The sequence below is a fragment of the Benincasa hispida genome, chromosome 11 (genome assembly GCF_009727055.1).
Source record: "Benincasa hispida cultivar B227 chromosome 11, ASM972705v1, whole genome shotgun sequence".
NCBI classification, from domain to species: domain Eukaryota; kingdom Viridiplantae; phylum Streptophyta; class Magnoliopsida; order Cucurbitales; family Cucurbitaceae; genus Benincasa; species Benincasa hispida.
In genome coordinates, this window is record NC_052359.1 from 59362473 (window position 1) to 59382072 (window position 19600).

At 33.7% G+C, this 19600-nt stretch overlaps 2 protein-coding genes across 2 annotated transcripts; one reads left to right on the forward strand and one right to left on the reverse strand.

The window, feature by feature from the left end:
• Positions 1-1832: 1832 nt before the first annotated feature.
• Positions 1833-6992, reverse strand: LOC120092059 (adenosine kinase 2-like). The gene is made up of 12 exons (XM_039050260.1): positions 6655-6992; positions 6225-6278; positions 4311-4357; positions 4197-4228; positions 4005-4106; positions 3826-3893; positions 3568-3644; positions 3046-3143; positions 2891-2961; positions 2744-2810; positions 2478-2661; positions 1833-2306 (listed from the first exon to the last, which is right to left on the reverse strand). The coding sequence occupies exons 1-12, from the start codon at positions 6735-6737 to the stop codon at positions 2164-2166; spliced, it is 1026 nt and encodes a 341-aa protein (XP_038906188.1). The 5' UTR covers positions 6738-6992; the 3' UTR covers positions 1833-2163.
• Positions 6993-13941: 6949 nt separating this feature from the next.
• On the forward strand, positions 13942-15969 carry LOC120091873 (29 kDa ribonucleoprotein A, chloroplastic). Its single transcript, XM_039050023.1, has 4 exons — positions 13942-14350; positions 14443-14544; positions 14916-15215; positions 15735-15969. Exons 1-4 carry the CDS (start codon positions 13985-13987, stop codon positions 15798-15800), a joined length of 834 nt encoding a protein of 277 aa, XP_038905951.1. The 5' UTR covers positions 13942-13984; the 3' UTR covers positions 15801-15969.
• Positions 15970-19600: the final 3631 nt, after the last annotated feature.

Sequence of the window (19600 nt, forward strand, 5' to 3'; positions counted from 1 at the left end):
TCCAAGGCATAACTTGTATTCATGCACTTCATATTCGTCTGGAGTTCGCTCCCAGAAATATAGCCATCCCACCCCCTCACGTCAATCCCACAAGCCTCCGTCTAATTCAAAATGATAAAAAATGCATAGGTTGTTAGAAGCAGCTCGAGTATACAGATACATATAGTATACCATCTCATTACTTTATTTCCTCTATGAGGGAAAAAGAAAAGTAATAAACCTGCAATCTCGAGGGTAGATGTTGTTCGAAACTTCAACCTTCGACAACTTAAGCGAGATTCGCGAGATTTCCCTTGTCGAGGGTTGAAGTTTCGGCTTATGTATTGTTTCCAAGTTTTTCTTTGTTCGTCGAGTTCTCAACGTTCGGCCTCCATATTAGTCGAGTTCTCAACGTTCGACCTCTAGCCTCGAACTCCCAAAACAACAATATTTCTCTAATAAGTTTCAAAACAATAATATTTCTCTAATAAGTTTTAAAACAACAATATTTCTCTAATAAGTTTTGAAAACAACAATATTAATATTAAAGGTTCAAATGAGAATGTCTGGAAATAACTTATGCTTAAACAAATGATTGAAAATTGTAAAATAAGAATTTTCTTGCAGTCTCACATCCTGAAGACATAAAAGAAAACAAGCACAAAGATAGCAAAGTCTACACTGAGTCTATGACAAATTCAACTAATAAGAACACAGACACTTTTATTCACCGAAAGAAAATATTAAGAAGTATCCAATACCTTGCTTGAAAAAAATAATTTTTTTTAACAAATAATAATCATATTCGGACCATAATGAATTTGTTCTGCTAAAGGCATCGGATAAAACATCACAACATTCCTTAGCCTTCCGCTTCATCAACTATAATTCAAACTTCAAAGCCAATAGTCCGACAAATAATGTGCGATTATCACATCAAAACCCATTAATGAAGGGAGCCTATGTTTCAGATTAGCCAAACACAACCCACAACAGCTGAATTGTTTTTTCAAGTAAACTACAAAAAAGTATCCTTAAACATTGTCTGTCCTCAAATAAATTCATTAGAATATTAAATAAAAATTGGTTCTAGAACCGGTGTTTGAGTCCCAACTTTTATTTCAAGTTACTGACACAATGTTTTAGGTCTCTCAATTTTCGTTTAAAATTCTAATAAAATTAGGTAATTTTAAATCGTTTATTAAAAAAAACGAAAGGGAATATTACAACATTGTTCTCGAAACACATAACAAAGTTTAATGATACTTTAGGTAATTTTAACTCATTTTTTTAGTTCCAAGGGGAAAAAAGAGAGACAACATTGAAACGAGACGTGTTTAAATAAGATAAATGTAAAAGCCCGAAACTGTCGGAATGATAAGAACATCACAATCGATCAGGATTAAGAACAAAGCAGAAGCATGTGCATTGTGGGTCTCAAACAGGGCAATCCCATGGGGTTCAAAAGCTCCTGTAGCTTTTGTAGATGAACCTCATTATTATTATTATTATTATTATTATTATTATTTGAAAATGTGTATATTAATCCGAGAGCAAACTAAACACATGAGGTCCTCAAATTAAGTAGAGGACACCATCCGGAAACCAATCATCCCAAAAAAAAGCTCTTTTACTCCCGACTAGGGAAAGAGACGACAAAAATTATCATTGAGAAGCCTAACTTCTACTGTCGCAAGGGTATGAGGTACTCGATTGCAAGCCCTATTACAAAAAGAAAATCTCTAAACATTCACCGGTAGAGGGAACTCATTTTGTTGTTTTATTGCTTGTTTTGTAATGCCATCACATGGCATGGAAGTGCAAGAAAATTCAGGGGAAAAAAGGTGAACAAATTTTGCTTAAAAGCCAAACCAATGGTGTGCCTCAAGTATAATGGTCCCATAGACATCTCTCTATAAAATAAAGTGTTCTATTATCATATAAAATTTCAGGACAAGATACTTGAGAGTAAAGTACTCTTATCAAAAAGAAAAATCTCATTCCTTATGATAACTAGGAATAACAGGAAGATGGTAAACAGCCATTGGGATGTGCAGAAATAGCCAACATCTGCACGAGCCGTGGTAGACGAAGCAGAAGCGAGAATGTTGAATTCAGAATATAAAGATAAAGCAACCGGTGGAAAGCTAGGGGGTGGCAAAAGGTCTCGCAAGAGGAAAATGCTCAATTAAAGTCGGGCTTCTCAGGGAATGTGCAGCCAGACCTTTGGATAATAACATTTGATGCATAAACGCCCGCTCTTACGCAGTCTTCGATCGGTTTTTCCTGAACCAACTGAGATAAAAAGCCTCCAACGAATGCATCTCCTGAAAAAAAAATAAAAAAAGAAAAAGAAAAGCAAGACGACAATATGATCATAAAACACGTTTCTGGTATTCATTGAAGTACCTAAACATACCATAGATATGAATTTTGTTTTGTACAAGAGAGAGAGAGAGAGATCTCAAAAAATAAGATGCAGAGGCAGCAGAACAGACCTGCTCCATTTGTGTCAACAAGTTTCTCTTTAGGCAGCAAAATAACTGGAAACTTCTTCACTTTTCCATCTTCAGCAACTATAACTGGATCTGGACCTTGAGTAATAACAGCAATCCTCTTGTGTGTTCCTGATGCTTTAGGCCACGCAGCAATCTTTAGAGCTATCTCCTCAACATTCTCAGTCTGGTCATAAAAAGTTGGTCTCCAATTACACATAAAAGGAAAGCCAATAATCAAGTCTTTATGGGACCAAGCAAACCATTACCTCCCAGCCCTGAACTTTAGAGAACGTCCTTGCTTCGGTTTCATTACCAAAAATGAAGTCCATATACCTGAAACACAGAAAAAAAATGTCCAAAGTCAACACGTCAAAGTTCCTTACTCTTACCAAGTAACTGACATTAATACTTACGGCAAAACTTTCTCCAGTGCATCCTTGAAAAATTCACAGATAAATGGAGCAGACAGGTTCATCGAGAAAAACTGCAAATGATTGGCATTATTAGTTACTTGTTGTGAAGCCTTAGTAAACTAACTATAACTACATTGATTATGTCTCAGGTGTACCTTTTTGTTTGCAGCTGCATGTTCAGCTACAAGCTGTACGGAGTCTGGTGATACAGTGAGAAAAAATCCAGCAATGTAGAAATACTTGGCCTTCTCAACTGTCCTTGTGGCAAATTATGGTCAAGTTAGCTTGTAGAAAGAAAATATATCCTATCTACAGGCCCCTAAGATATTTTGAATAAAAGTTGGGATTGTTTGGTAGCTTGTTCAGCAGAACAGTTTCTAGATGAATGATGATTGAGAAACTTGCAAATGTATAAGACTATTGTGCAAAAATTAGTCACCAGTCTAATATTTTACAAGAAAGAACAATTGTTCTAAGAGCTAGGCCACCAACAAAACAAATTAAGGCAAAGCAAGGTGGAGAATCTTTTAAAGAAGAATTTTTTTCCCCAGGGGAACTTCTACATAACAGTTCACCAAAAACGTAATGCTAGAGTTTTGTTTTTAAAAAGGAAAAGAATTTATAAGAATAGACTCCAAACAGCACTCTGAAAACCATAATACGAGTTCTGCATTTACCCAATGCCCAATTTTCAGGTCTTTTCAAATGATCTGACTTGTAGCAATTTGCAGCAGACAAATTGGCAACTAGTGACCTGTATGTCACAAAAACAGACTCTTAGACCATCTGACCAGAATATGAAACACATACTTACAAGTTAAATTAATGATATTTAAAAGTAACAATATGAGAAATGACCAATTTTTTACAGGGAGCAAACTTTATATGACTGACTTAATGTAAGAATTAATGAAGCAAACAAGATTTTAACCAACCTTTCACCACCCACCACACAAACAGCACAGGTTCCTGTTGGTGTAGAGTCAACCTCATAATATTGAACCTAATTTCCCAAATACCAGTGGGCAAAAGAGCAAATAAGGACTGAATGGTGGAAACTTGGAACATAAAATTATCACCAAAATGGAAGATGGGGATAAAATATGAAACTTACATTAACACCGGCATTTTTTGAGTTTTTCTTCATCTCCTCCCCGAACTTGTCTTTTCCAATGCAACCCATATAGCTTGTTGCACCAGGATGTTGAATCATCCACTGGATAAGGCAAGAAAAAGTTTCATCCCACACCAGAAAAGACAATTTGAGGGATATGTGTATATTCACCAGGGAACAAAATTAGTTTACCTGAGCCACTTTAATTGAGTTTTGTGTGGCACCTGCACCAAATAAAAGGACACAAAGTTCACAAATGTGCCAAAACCATAATAACATATATAGATTCAACCATCCATTTGTCACCTCCTGCAATGTACTCAACATTAGGATTCTTTGCCAACTCTTCATACCTACAAAAAAAAGGGTATGCACAAAAGGATCAACACTGCAATTATATAACTATTGCGAAACGAAAAATAAAAAATAAATAACTCACATCAGAAAATATGTGAAAATTCAAACAATGTTAAATAAATATTATAGCACAAGAACTCTAATCATGAAATTTTCTTTGATAGGAAATTCTCTGTGAAATTGTAAAAGGAAACACGGTATATAATAAAGGTTCATAAATGTTAATCCAACTATTGAAAAAAAAAAAAACCAATGAAGAGGATGAAGAAGGACAGTCATCCTGCATATCTTTATAAATTATGACCCTTACTGTTTGACAAAAAGAAGTTTTTGATATTTTTGTCCTATAACTTTTTTATTTAGTTCGTTGAGTTTGTTTCAACTATTTATCCAATAACTCCAAAATTTGATTCTATCATTTTTGTTTTCTCTTTCACTTATCCCTGTTAATAGGTCGGAGTTTGTCACAACATTCCAGAGCATTTCCAAGAATGGAAATACCACAAGTCTTTGTTCCCAAGGCTGTTCAAGAAAGTGGTAAAGGTAAGTCAGCAACATATTCGGGGGATTTGGAAAAGCAAAGTTCCAAAGAAGGTAAAGATTTTTGTGGTTGATGGCTTATAGGAGCCTAAATACCTGCGAGAGATTAAGGCCTCTAAGGCTTTGTCCCCTTTGGCTTGTTGTCTTTATCTAAGAAATGAAAAACGACAATCGGTCGCCTTTTATACTGTTCATTTGCTAAGGGTTGGGCAATGCTTTGCAGATAGGTTTTGGGTGGCTTACTGTTTGCCTAGAAGGACTGACGATAGGCTTGAAGAAATTTTAGATGGGTGGTATTTTGAAGGAAAAGGGGAGATTATTTGATGTTGTTCCACTAGGGCACTTTTGTGGAACCTGTGGAGACAAAGAAACCTTGGAACATTTGAATATAAATTTGTGTTTTGATTCTATTTGTATTGGCGTCCAACATGATGCCTCATACAAAATTCTTTTGTAATTATAGCCAATGATAATAAACTATTGGAAGACTTTCCTATCATGCTACTTTGGGTATGGGTTATCTCTACCCTTGCCCATAGGTTGTTCTTTTGTTTTCGTGTAAATTGTAAGGTTCTCAGTTTTTTTGTAACAAACCATATATTTATTTTTTAAAGAAATAAGCATGATAAATTACGACAATCTAATTGTGACCCCTAATGTGTCAAATGCATACACCCAATCGAAGACAGACAAACTTCCAGTCAAAGACAGACAAACTGGTGCCTTGTTCCTTTCCAAATTTCCCCTGAAGTTAAATTATGCCCAAGACTTCGTATGCTAATTACATTCGTAACCAAGGAATTCCTTCTTGTGGTCATTTTTGCAAGTAGTCCTGTAGTCCGATACAATTGACAAGATTCATATTGAAAAACTTCATTAAGTAAACAACCTTAACTAGAACAAAAGAAATAGAATGTTAAAACTTAGTTACTTCCCTGTTAGGGAAAAAAAATCAATAAAATAGTGTCCTCAAACAAGAAAACAATGGTACACAATATCAAATATTAGCCGATCTCATCTAATATCTTTCAACTCGTCTTCCTTTATTCCCTCATCCATTAAGATGGAATCAACCAACGTGTGACAGAAACTTGATTTTTAAGCAAACCCATAAGATGAGGTGGAATACTATCAATGATTCTCTCGAGACCAACTGACATTTAATAAAAACTAGAAAAACACGTCTTTTTTGAAGAATAAAGTTCCCAAAAATAAGCTGCAACTGTAGCCGTTTAACGGATAAATAGCCGCAACCCAGCTAGACATAAAAATGAAACTAAAAGGGGAAGATGTCAGTCAAAAAATTGAAAACCAATCCCTTACATTGGAAGATGTTTCTCCTCAGCCAGGATAGCATTGTTAAGCTTGATGTCGTATCTGCACGAAATAAGTAATATACAGAATCAAAATACAGCAAAAACGTGAAATCCCAATGTTTCTATTTCGGATCAAACTTGAAATTAACAAAAACCTCTAAACACGCATTAATATCACAAATATTACACAACCAACGAAGTTGAGAAATGAAAAAAAAAAAAAAAAAAAAAAAAAAAAAAAAAAAACACGAAACAACAACGAAATTAGCGGAAAAGAAAGACCCAACAACAAAAGATACAATAAAACACGACAGGGATCTGAGTTTTATAATGAAAACACATATGAAGACGTAAAATAGCATAGGGATCTGAGTTTTACATGAAAAGAACTGAGAGGTGAAATAGAAGAAGGAAGAAACAAATAATGGGGGAATTACCTATTCAGAAAATCATTATCGACGACAGCAGAGATGTCAAGAAGAGGATTGCCCATCCCCAAGAGGATCCCATCGTACGCCATTGATGAAATGAAGGTGAGGAAGGAAAGAGAGGAAGAAACAGAGAGAAGGGCAGAAATGAAAGAGCGAGATTCAGATCTGGAAGGTGGGAAATGGCGGAGATTTATAGTTGGAATTGGGGAGTGAGTGATGGAGTTGTGTGGCACAATTCTCAAACTTCACCAACCTCAATGGACCCTTTCCTTTTCATTCCTTCATGGTTCTTCTCCAAAATACCAACCCTTTTTTTCCTCTCTTAAACCCTCCCAAAAAAAATTATCAGCAAAAAGAAAATATATATTCTATAAACTTGTCATTGATATTAATATATATATATTACCATTGACAACTCTATTCATATATCTTAAGCTTGTAAGGATAGGTGAACGTAATAGATCAAAAATTCGAGTCAATCGAATTGAAGGCAACTCATCAGTAAAGAGGAGGGATTCGATCCTTTCTTAAAAAATTTAAAGAATAAAATTGATCAAAATCGATCGACTAATAATCGATTTGGACTCCTTGACGATCGATGTCGGTTTGAACATTTTCTAAACCTACTATAATTAATTCAGTGATGGTTTGATCGAAAAATCTCCAATAGACCGTTGCATACCCTTATCTATAAGGGTAATATAAGAATAGACTACTTTGATCGATGTAATTTTGATTTTGGTTCATCATTTCGATATTTGCACTTTCAAAATGTTAATCTTGCTTGTTGTTGCTTTTGGAACAATGACAATGTGTGATGTATATATAATCTCACCGAGAAATCTTTAATCTCATGAATGCAAATTTTTATAAATGTTACTTTTAATTTTTTATTCTTTCATAGTATAATAGTAATAGGAATGCTGAATTAAATCCTATGTGCAAGGTCATGTCAATTATGAGCTAGCTTTTATTTTGTTTTTGTTTTTTTATATAATTTACATAAATAAGTGTTTTTTTTTTAAAAAAAAAAAAAAAGGACCAAGTTCCTTCAAAATTTGATAAATTTATCTCAATATGCATCAAAGCAAAATCTAGGCGTTGGCTTCTTCCAACCACCCCAACCCAACTACCTTTCCTTGTATTAATTAAATTAATATTACATATCCTTAACTATGTGATATCTACCGTAGTTGCGGTTGTATCAAATTCAAATTATTCGTGATTTATATATATGACTTATCTAGGGTTTTAGTAGGATTTTGATATATTTATAGTTTATTCGTAAAAGATATGACTCGTCTTGTTATAAACTATGAATTTACAATAATTTAATTATGTTCTTAAATTAAATTATTATATTAAAATTTATAGATTTGATTATTATTTTTATGAAAGGGAGATGGCAATATATTTTAACATTTTTATATATACTAATGGCAACAAATATAAAAACTAATGAGATCGAACTCAAGTCCTAGATGGACAGAAGGAGAATTCCAACCACCTGCCATGAGTTGCGGGCCTCGAGCCTCTTCAACTTGTTGTCCCCCGACCATTGTCTATATACTATTTAAAATGACGTTTAGATAGATTTTTTTTTCTTTTTTCAAATGGTTTTTTAATAAATCAATTTTGAGTTAGGATTGAAATAGTGTTAATATCATGTTAACAAATTTTCAATAGTAATAATTTTTTTTATTGCTCGTATCACCATTATCCAATCGAGTAGTAGTTAGCATGTAATTTTATTATTATTATTATTATTATATTTATTTATTTATTAGTTTGGGGTCCAATATTCATACCCCATATATTATATAGGAAAAAAATAACCAATTTAGTTGTCATTGTTCTGGTTTATTAGATCTCAATTTCATCCATACAACCTTAAAAATTTCAATGTGGTTTTTTTCCTCTTTTTTTTTTAATTAAAAAAAATATATATATCAACCATGTGTGAAGTGAAGAATTCAAAACTATGATTCTTTGGTGATTATATATGTTTAGCCAGTCGAATTGTGTACAAAATGAGTTAAATTTGATATCTATGGTTTTAAATGCTTTAAGTCCATCTTTATAGTTTGATCAATTTTCACAAAACCATCTACACTCAAATGAGTTATTATTATCTTCAACGTGTATTAATACTCCCTTGTTTATGTAAAAACGAGTAGATGTTTTTTTTTTAAGCTAAGTGTATTGAGGGTTACAGCTAAGTGAACAAAATAAACAAACAATAAAAAAAAATAATCATGAATTTTTTAGTGGAGAAACAATTCACGAGGTACTTATGTGAACTAAAATGGTATTAAATCCAAACTTCAAAAACCATCACAAATTATGATGAAATAATTGAAGTTTAATTAAAGAGTGCCCAATTTAAAAGAGTGCTAGGTTACCAATTTAGTTGGATATTTTTGGTCCAAATCTCGTATAGTGATAAAAAATTTCAATTTAATATCTACCATTTTAAATATTTCTTAGGTAACCTCCCGAATTTTAGGAAAATTTAAGTTAATTATCTAAAATTATTAAATTTAAATTTCCCTCTCATTTGAGAAACTGAGAATAAATTGAAATAATTGAAAAACTTTTTATTGATGAAATTGAATTTAATTGATTAAATATTCGAATTGATTATCTTGAAAATATTGAATTTTGCTTCCCTTTGATTTTGGATTTTAAGTTTAATTTGTATCAAATTGATAGATCTTATGTCATTTAATTTTGGTTTATGAAGCCTAAATTAAGATAATTTGAAAAGTTAATTGATTTATTAATTTAATAGAATCTTTGAAGATTTTGGAGATATTATGATAAAATATTTTATTTATCTTTTCAAAATTTGAAAAAAAATAAAAGAATTGAGGTTTTTTCAAAGTAAAAAGAGACAAAAATTGGGAGAAAACAATTTGGTTTGACAGCTTCCACAAAATTGTCGATTGTTGAAGTTTGAACCGTTGGATCGTGCTCAAATTTGGTCAGTTTGTTTGAGACATATAAAATTTCATTTTGAACGGTTGGATCGTTGTTTGAAGCTCTGGTTTGTTTGTAATCGTTGTTGAATAAAATCTATAAAACTAGAAATTTCCCTTCTCTCACTCTCGCAAACCCTCCTCATGCAATACCCTCACTACCAGCCGCTAGCCTAAACAATTTATGTCATCCGACAGCAACATCCGCTGCCTGTCTATGGTAGCCACGAGCCGACGCGCCATCAGCCACCACTGCCCGATCTTTGCTGGAATCTTGAGAAAAACCTTGGGTAAGACTTATTTTTCCTTATAATTTGGGAGGTGAAATTCACCCATTTGATTTTGGGTTAAGTTAGTAACCAGATTTAAGATTTGGAAGTTTTTAGGCATTGACCATCAAGCTAGATACCATTTTTCACTTTAAGTTATTGATTTTGGATTTAATTCTTGACCATATTGGCTAATTGAATCAAGTTTTGGAATTTGTCTTGGACCAAGCCACAACTTTAGATTGATTCAAGTTTTCCAAGGATTTTAAGGAATTATTTGTGTGGACTTTTGTGACCAAGTTGAGGTAAGTGATACTATTACCGGTGCCTTCGTGCCAGGTGACCTAAATTAGATTTATAAAGTTAATTAATGGACTATAGAAGCATGATTTTGTCATTGTTATATACTTGTTGCATGACAATTATGAGTATTATGAGCATGTTTGAATTTATAATAAGTATTGAAATTATGTATGTGATGCATGATTAGACCAATAGGGCAATTTTGCCGTATCGCCTTGACGCATGTTTTATTTAAAAGGACCGATGGGTCTAGTTTCATGTTTGACGATGTGCCTTCGGGCCGCTAGACATGCGTGAATCGAAAAGTTCACGTTCATGTTATTTTTCCATGTTTGACGGTGTGCCTTCGGGCCGCTAGACATGCGTAAATCGACAGGTTCACGTTTATGTTATGTTTCCATGTTTGACGGTGTGCCTTTGGGCTGTTAGACATGCGTGAATCGACAGGTTCACATTCATGTTATTTTTTCATGTTTGACGATGTGCCTACAGGTCGCTAGATATGCGTGAATCGACTGGTTCACATTCATGTTTGACGGTGTGCCTACGGGCCGCTAGACATGCGTGAATCAACAGGTTTACGTTCATGTTATTTTTTTCATGTTTAACGGTGTGCCTACAAGCCGCTAGATATGCATAAATCGACAGGTTCACGTTCATGTTACTTTTCCATGTTTGACGATGTGCCATTAGGCCACTAGACATGCAAGTCTAAGGCAAGATAGTACGGTTTCTTTTCATCATCTAAGACAGATGTAGTTGTTTGAGCCAAGGGCCCACCCCATCATTCTCTACTCATGGATGCATAGCCTGATCTTGGTAATGAGATCACTTACTCAACCTTTCTTAATTTATGTTTTCCAGGTAAGGATAGGAATGGACCGGCAGGTGACGAGAGGGACCTGTGATCATGCCATATGAGACATGTAAATCGCTTCTACCCAGTTTACGTTTTCAAGCTATTTAAAAGTTTTGATTTGAAACTCGATGTTGGTCAAAATTTTATCTGTTTAAGTTATTTTTTCTTCATTATTTTAGGGGTCCCAAACAAAGATTTTTCTTATTTGTTATTTATTTTGGAAAATTGTCTTTATTATTTTAATGAAAATTTATTTTCCTTAATGGTAAAAATGTTTTGAATGTAAATATGTAATTATGAGTAATGACCTTATTAGAGTACTCAAAAGGTCTACAAAAATTGATCATTTATCTTACTTCACTAATTGTATTAGAATTTAGGATATAAAATTGAGTGAAAATTAATGAATTTTCGAGCGAGTAAAAATGATAGATAATTTTGTAGGCAAACCTATGTATAAACAAAATCAAAACCCAACTCGAACTATATGATTTAAATCAAAATCAAATTTAAATAAACAAAATTGATAATCTAACATGGGAAGAAAAAATTATAATATAACACAAAAGATGATTAAGTTATAACATATTTTGGTCTTTATACTTTTACTTTTTAAGATGTTCAAATTTTGAATTTGTATTTTAAATCTCTAAATAGTATTTAATGTTAGTTTAGAGTATAATTTTTTTCTTCTAAAAATAGCCTATATCAGTCTTCTCTCTATAAATATTGAAAACTGCAGTTTTTTTGAGTAATAGAATTACCGGATAAAAATTAATTAATTATGAAGGACTAAACTTAATATTTATTCAAAATTTTAAAATACAAACATGAAGGAATTGATCTTTAAAAAAAATGGAAGAGAAATCGGCAGAAAAATATCTGATGCTGCAGGATGGTCGAGAAAAGAAAAATGGACGGCTGTGATTGCGCGGCGCACAGACCAAGTGGCCAAGTTTGTTACATTATCACAAGGTGATGTTGATTGGATGGATCTCACACGCGTGAAGCGTGCCACTTCGCACTATCCACTTGTTAGTTTTCAACTTGTTATCATTTTTTTTAAATCTCTTTAGAGGATATATAGTTAATTTTATTTCCACTTCCTAATTTAAGTTTTTTGGTCAATCGATAATTCAATATGGTATCACAGTTAAAATAGCCTTTTTTATTTTTGTTGTCGTAGATTTTTTTCTCAACTTTCGTCTTCGTCATATTTCAAGCCCACAAATGAGAGTGATAATAGATGATATATAATTAAATTTACTTTTATCTATCAACTTAAATTTTTTTGGTCAATAGTGATTTAAGAATCTCTTATGTTATCTGTTTCAACAATTTTATTATTTAATTAGATTGTTAATGACATCCTGGGCAATTTAATAGGTTTAAACATGTACATTCATTGTAAAAAAAAAAATCTAAGATTCGAGTCTTTATTCTCATTCGTTGAATTTCTAACTAAATATTATTAATAAATTGTATTGTTATCTTTTTCTTTTTTTCTTTTTTTTTGTTTTTTAAAAAGCTTATATCCATTAAAAAGTATTTGTTTAAAAAATCTCATACAAACGTGATAATATAATAAAATGATAGATTTATATTCTCGATATCGTATCAGCATCATCAATTCCATATGTGTTTGGTAGGTGCCAGAATAAGTATAGTTATGAATATGTTTAGTAGGTGCCAAAATGAGCACATTGGTACTATAAGATGTGTTTGATAAGTGTTAAAATGAGCATAGCTCGATTGACATAATGCTTGTATTAAAGTACATAACTAATGTGTAGTCTTTGTACTTATGCCATGTTTACATAATATTTTACCGAGTGACGAATTTACTACTATTTAAGCTGGATATTGTACTGTCGCAATAACCCCTAAAACTTTATAAATTATATCATGCTTGATACTTTATCGACTCAAATGATTCGAACATAAAAGTTAATGAATGATTCAAACCTATGTTTGTTTCAATGTTTGTTAACATGAATATAATTAAACAATTAGGCTAAGGTATCTATACTATATCAAAAGATGGAAGTAGGATAATTTTTACATTTCCTTTTTGCCCATGTATTTCTAATAAATGACTACTTTATCCTTCCATCTTCAGGACAGTACTTTTCGTTTGGTGTTTGTTGAGCGATGTACGGACAACAAATGTGAAACCTCTTGTGTCGATAGAACACAACTCATCTGATGCAAGTGCTTGCACATATTGAATTAGTGTGTCCATTCCTATATGAAACCCGATCTATGTTAGACAATAAAGGTTGTGCTTTATATTTTCAGTTTACAAAATAGATTTATTATATGTGAAAAGGTCGACTTTGAAGTCAAATAAGTACATTTTATGTAAACAAAATACCGCTATTTGAGTATAGTTCGTGTTATATTTCGAATTTCTGCATCTATTACTAATCTTACAATTTACTTTTTTTTTTTTTTTTTTTTTTTTTTTAGAAATAAATTTCATTACATCATATATATTTATAAAATACATAGTAGTAGAAGCCATTTCACCAAAAACATGATTTACGATTAATAAATATAAATGAATTTCAATATCCACACTAAATCTTTTAAACATAAAAAATAAAATAATAAATGGTGAAATTCATAAATACGTGTATCACTGGGGAGCCATACTAGTATTTTAAAATGTTAGGATCTCTAACTACTCACATATTATATTAAAAATAGATTTTTTTTGTTGAACAATAAGGGTAAGATTCAAATATTTACATTTATACAACAAAATAGAACCATTCGAAAATAGAGCGAAAAATACTCATAAATATCACACCAATATTAACATTATATTATTTAGAAATTTACATAAAGTTGAAAAAAAGATCCTATAAATATCTAGTTTCTCCCCGTCGAGCCTTCTCCAACCTTATCTCAAAAACTCGGAAGCCATGTCTGCCTCTGCGGCTTCTCTCACGCTCTCAGCCCTAACCCTCAAAACCCTATCTCTTTCTAACCCTAAAATCAAACTCTTTTCTCTCAATCCTTCTTCCACTCGCCTTCTTTCAAATCCTTCTTCCATTTCTTCTGTTGTTCTTCGTTCTCAAAGGGTTTCTCCTCCCTTCTCCTCTCGCTTTGTTCGGAATGTCGCCGTCTCATCCGATTACGACCAGGAAGAAGACACTCTTGAGGCCGATGCAAACGAAGCTAGCTACGCTCCTGACCTCAAACTGTTCGTCGGAAATCTTCCTTTCAGCGTCGACAGTGCTCAACTCGCCGGCTTGTTCGAAAGCGCCGGACAAGTTGAAAGGGTCGAGGTACTTTTCATTTTAGTGTTATATCAATTGTTTCTGTTTTCTTGAGAAACCCATTTGCTTTGCCCTAATTTTCGCGGTGTTTTTTCTTATAGGTAATTTATGACAAGACGACGGGACGAAGCAGGGGATTTGGTTTTGTCACAATGTCGAGTGTTGATGAGGTTGAAGCAGCTGCTCAACAATTTAATGGTTATGTAAGTGACTACACTCCTTTTACGCTTGCTTAATACTATGCATTTTTGCTTTTGGTTATGATTTATTTACTCCTTGCCAAAACAATTGTTGTAACTGTAACTCAAAGAAAAAGTAGGAAGTTATAGAGCTATCATGTTTTGAACATCAAATTACGAACGAGCAGAATTTATATTGTCGTCATAGAGAACCCATCCTAGTGATGTAGAGCTTGTAATTTGCTTCCATGGTGTTTCTTGAGGGGTAATTTTAACGTCAAAAGTTTCTTAGATTCACCTTTGTGACCCAATTACATACTGTTATCTTTCATTTTCAATCAAAGGTTTATATTGGATGTGCTTCTGGTTGATTATTCCTGGTTAACTCCTCACAGGAACTCGATGGCAGATCACTGAGGGTAAATTATGGACCCCCTCCACCGAGAAGGGATGATTCCTCTTTCAGAGGCTCCAGAAATGCTTCAAGATTCGATAACCCCAATCGTGTTCATGTGAGCAACCTTGCTTGGGGTGTTGATGATCTTACGCTTGAGAACTTGTTTAGGGAACATGGAAATGTTGTGGAGGCAAAAGTAGTTTACGACCGTGAGAGCGGAAAATCGAGGGGCTTTGGTTTCGTAACATTTAATTCAGCAGAGGAAGTTAACAATGCCATTCAGTCCTTGGATGGAGCTGTAAGTTCACATTGACCCTTAATTTTTATGCATTTTTGGGGTCTGTTCTGCATTTGTATATGATGAATCTTGATATGCTCCCTCATGTTCAATTCAACCTTGCTTACTGAACTCAGGAGATAGATACCATCAAGGACCAATTGTTATGGAGATGAAATCCCGTTGTTCATATTAATCATGATTTTATTATAGCATCTTCACCCTCTAATTTCCCCGCGTAATTTTCAGTCCGTTCCTATGCATTAACAACTCTATATGAAATTCACTTCACTTGTTTCCTTCGTCGACATTCTTTTGTTGTTCCCATCCATCATGCCTGAAGAGGAGTTTTTTTATGGAAAGTTTAAGAAGAGTTTTTTTATGGAAAGTTTATCTCAGTTTATCATATTTTCCCTATAAAACTCATATCATGAATTGAATTCCCTTCAGGGATATAGATCCCTTGCTTAATGATCAAGAAGTGAATGATTTGGAATCGAGCATCTTTCATATATCTAAGTAAAAATGTGTGCATTGCAGGAGTTGAGTGGAAGACCCATCCGAGTAACACAAGCCGAAGCAAGGCCGCCAAGGCGCCAGTTTTGAGTATCAGTAGCTTTTATTTATAAAGAATTAACGTGGTTTTTTGGGCTCTTACAGTAACCTTATTTTTCTAAGGTATGTTCTCCGATAGTAAATGGTGCCAAATGATTTAGTGTACTTTCTCTATGATCAATGGTATTTGATTCTTTTTCCCTTCTGAATTTGCATTCAACTAAGATTAAAAACTTCATATGTTTTAAAAGGCGTTTAAGGTGTAAGTATTAGGCTCCGATATTGTGCTTAAGGCTCTGTGCCTTCAACATATAAAATTGAGGCAGGTGCCTACGCCTCTATATTGTCTTGATTCAAGATGGCATATTAGGGACTAGGGGTGAAATTGATTTGTCTCTGCTTGGTTTGAGTGCCAAGTCGAAATCGAACAGATGAGAATATTGAAGAAATATGAAAAACCAACCTCTAACTGCTCACATAAAGCTTACAAACTGCAACAAACCAATTACCCGACCGGGTTACTGACTGAGAAGCATGAGTGTTAGGCTGCTACGATAGGTCACATGAATGCAAATTGGAAGGAAAAAATGTTGAATATTTTACCTTCTGATGTGGTCAAACGAAGGCCTTGCATATTACAAGGAGACTTCATAGCCAACTGCGTCACTGATCCGTTACTTTTACGAGTTTCAAAATGTAATATAAATGCAATCGGTTAGTTCGGGTGTATCCTGTTTAGTTCACTAGAACCCGAAATTTATCCCAAACCGACCTGGTTCCAACTCGAACCGAATGGTGGGCTTCAGTTGATTAGAGCAATATTTTTTTGGTTTTTTCCTTGCAGGCGGACTCCACTGTTTGTCCAGCGTTACTACTAAAAAAACCCGGTATTTCATACAGCCCATGAGTTATTTTTTGTTACCTACTTTAAAACAAAATTTCAAAAAAAAGCTACATTTTGAAAGTTATAAAATAAAAAGTTATACTAATGAAACTTAGTTTGTTTCTAAGATTTTAAGGTGTAGATGACAAAACAAGCTTATAGGTAAAAATAGTGTTTATAAATTTACCTTGCGAAACCGACAACAAATAACTATAAGCTTCATTAGAACAACTTTTTTATTTTCTAAAATTTGGTCTCGGTTGTATATCATTAGAAATTTGAGCAACGGCTTCAAATACACTTTCAAGAAGGATCTTTGGTCTTTTTGGATGCTCTACTTGATCAAGCCAATGGTGTTTAGCTGAGTCACGATTCAGACTCCCACAGTGGACAGTAGTGGGAAATCTTGCACAATGATTCAACAATATCTTGTAATTATAAGCTTAACTTTCATAAATAAAAAATTAGAAAAACAAAAATAAAACAAAAAATAAAATTCGTTATCAAACGAGATTAAGGTAAAAAATAAATAAAATTAAGAGAAGTTGTTATGTATAGCAAGAAATCGACACCCAACAAAAAAAATTTAGTCTAGATCAACTGACATGAAGCTTGACATAGAAACTGAAAAATAGTCGATAATAAAACCTATTGATATTTGATAACTTGTAGAGATATAAATTATGGTTCTCTCAAAATTGGAATAATTAGGATTAAAGTGATGTAAACGCATTCATAATAAAGGAAAATGCATGGAATTATATATGTGTGTGTGTGATAGGCCCATGCAAAAATATCCTTTAAGTAAAAAACTGCATCACTAATGCAAGTGTCGCAGACAAAGCCAATGCAAGGAGCATGCATCCAGTTGATCTGACGTATGATAAGATACATTTGGCTTGTGCAATCAACGTCAAATCATAACTTGCAAGCATGAACATCTGACTAGCGGCGTTTGATCAAGGTAGAATGACAGGCGACTGTTTCAGGGTATGGAATTCATCACCAAGTAGCTGTTCTGATTGCTTATATAAAGAGATGTTGTCTACAGTTGAAAAAAATAGCGAGATTAGTTATAGAGGTAAACCATTTTGATCCTTCATCTTCGCTGGCTGCAAGAAAGAAATAGGAAAGATGATTGCCATTTTCCACCATTGGTAATGAGGTGATGTCGGAGAAAAGCTCGAGAGAGGCATCTCCTTCACCCCTTCTACCTAGTTGTCAACAACAAGTACAAAAACAAGCCAAAGGGGGCAAGAGATTAAACCTGGTGATTTGACTTCTTTCTTTTACTTAGCATCCCAGCTGCTTGACTTCTTTCTTTTACTTAGCATTTTCATTCACTGTCCTACTTGATTGAACTAAGATTATATGTATCAAGACATATTTCTTTAATTCAATCCCCATTTCAACCATTCAACATATCTCTACCGGTTAATTTATTAAGTTGTTTGTGTATGTGAATCTTTTGGCTTGATAATTGCATAAAGTTTGTTGCTTGAATCCATCCGATCAGTTGATTGAAGTGAAAAAGCATTTCGTTACTCGAGATGGTAGTAATTTGTAGAATGCATCAAGCCAGAGCGTGAGTAATTTAGAGACAAAACCATTCATGTTATTTTCCTGTTCATTTTAACTAATGCATGCAACCTAGAGATACGATCAGTGTGGCATCTACATCAAGAGATGTTGAGCATAAATTAAAGAACAGATTCCAAACGCATCACACACATACACTTAGATTTTCACTTCATTATCATTGTGCTTATATAGACTTGTTATTCTCACTAGGAAATCAACGCATATCATCTAGCGCTCGATATAATCATCTATGTATCTTATTCCCCTTTATCTGAACTCCTATTTTCTCTTGCATGGGTGCTAGTAGTTTAGTATGATGGGTCCATATTAAAGAACCTTTAGCGGAAGTGGGGATTGGACCCAAATTCCAAAATTCACAGAACACAAAATTTTACAGAGAGAGAATAAAATTATGCATCTAATGAATTGTACAACATGCTTACACTAAATTATAGAAAAGAAATTAGGGTTCAAAACCTATTACCTTTGAAGAACAGTTCTTCAATTGAATCCCTCGAACCGATGAATACCACCACAATGGCTACCTCCGTATTCTCTAGGATAAAAATCCAGGAATTTGTGGGCTCTGGCTATTTTGGTGAGGGAATTGGAGAGAAGAAAAGAGAGAAGAAGGATGACAATAATGTGAGATCTCTCAAAACTTTTTGTGTTCTCTGTGAAAGAAAACACTAGATAAAGAATATGAAACATTCTGCCCCACTATCATGTAGTGGAGAGAAAGAAAGGGAATTGTCAACTCCCTCCCAAAAAAATGATTTAAAATAAACTAAATAATTACGCTTCCTTACCAGACTCGTTTTGGGGTTTTGCAGTGGAAACTGCAACATACATCATGAACTGCATTTCCTCCAAGAGTGTTGCCAGAACATCTTTGGAGTTGTGGAACAGGCGTAAAGCCATTTTACGTCACTTTCGCATCTGAGGTTGTCCAATACATGTGCTTGAGGCTAATCCTAAGAAATTGGAACCATGTTTGAGGTTATGCCTATTTGTAGGCTACCCCAAAGGGACACGCGGGGGTTACTTTATGATCCTAAGGAAAACAAAGTGTTTGTATCGACAAATCCTACTTTTCTTGAAGAGGACCATATAAGGGAACACAGTCCTAGAAGTAAAGTCGTGTTGAATGAGCTTTCCAAATAAACTACTGAAACTTCAACAAGAGTTGTTGAAGAGCATGTTACCTCAACAAAAGTTGTTGTGAGTTCATTTAGTAGGTTAAATCCACCTCAAGAGTTGATGGAACCTCAACGTAGTGAGAGGGTTGCGAACCCACCTATTTGCTATATGGGTTTAACCGAAATCCTGGCATGATAGCTGATGGTGAAGTTGAGGATCCGTTGTCTTACAAGAAGGCAATGAAGGA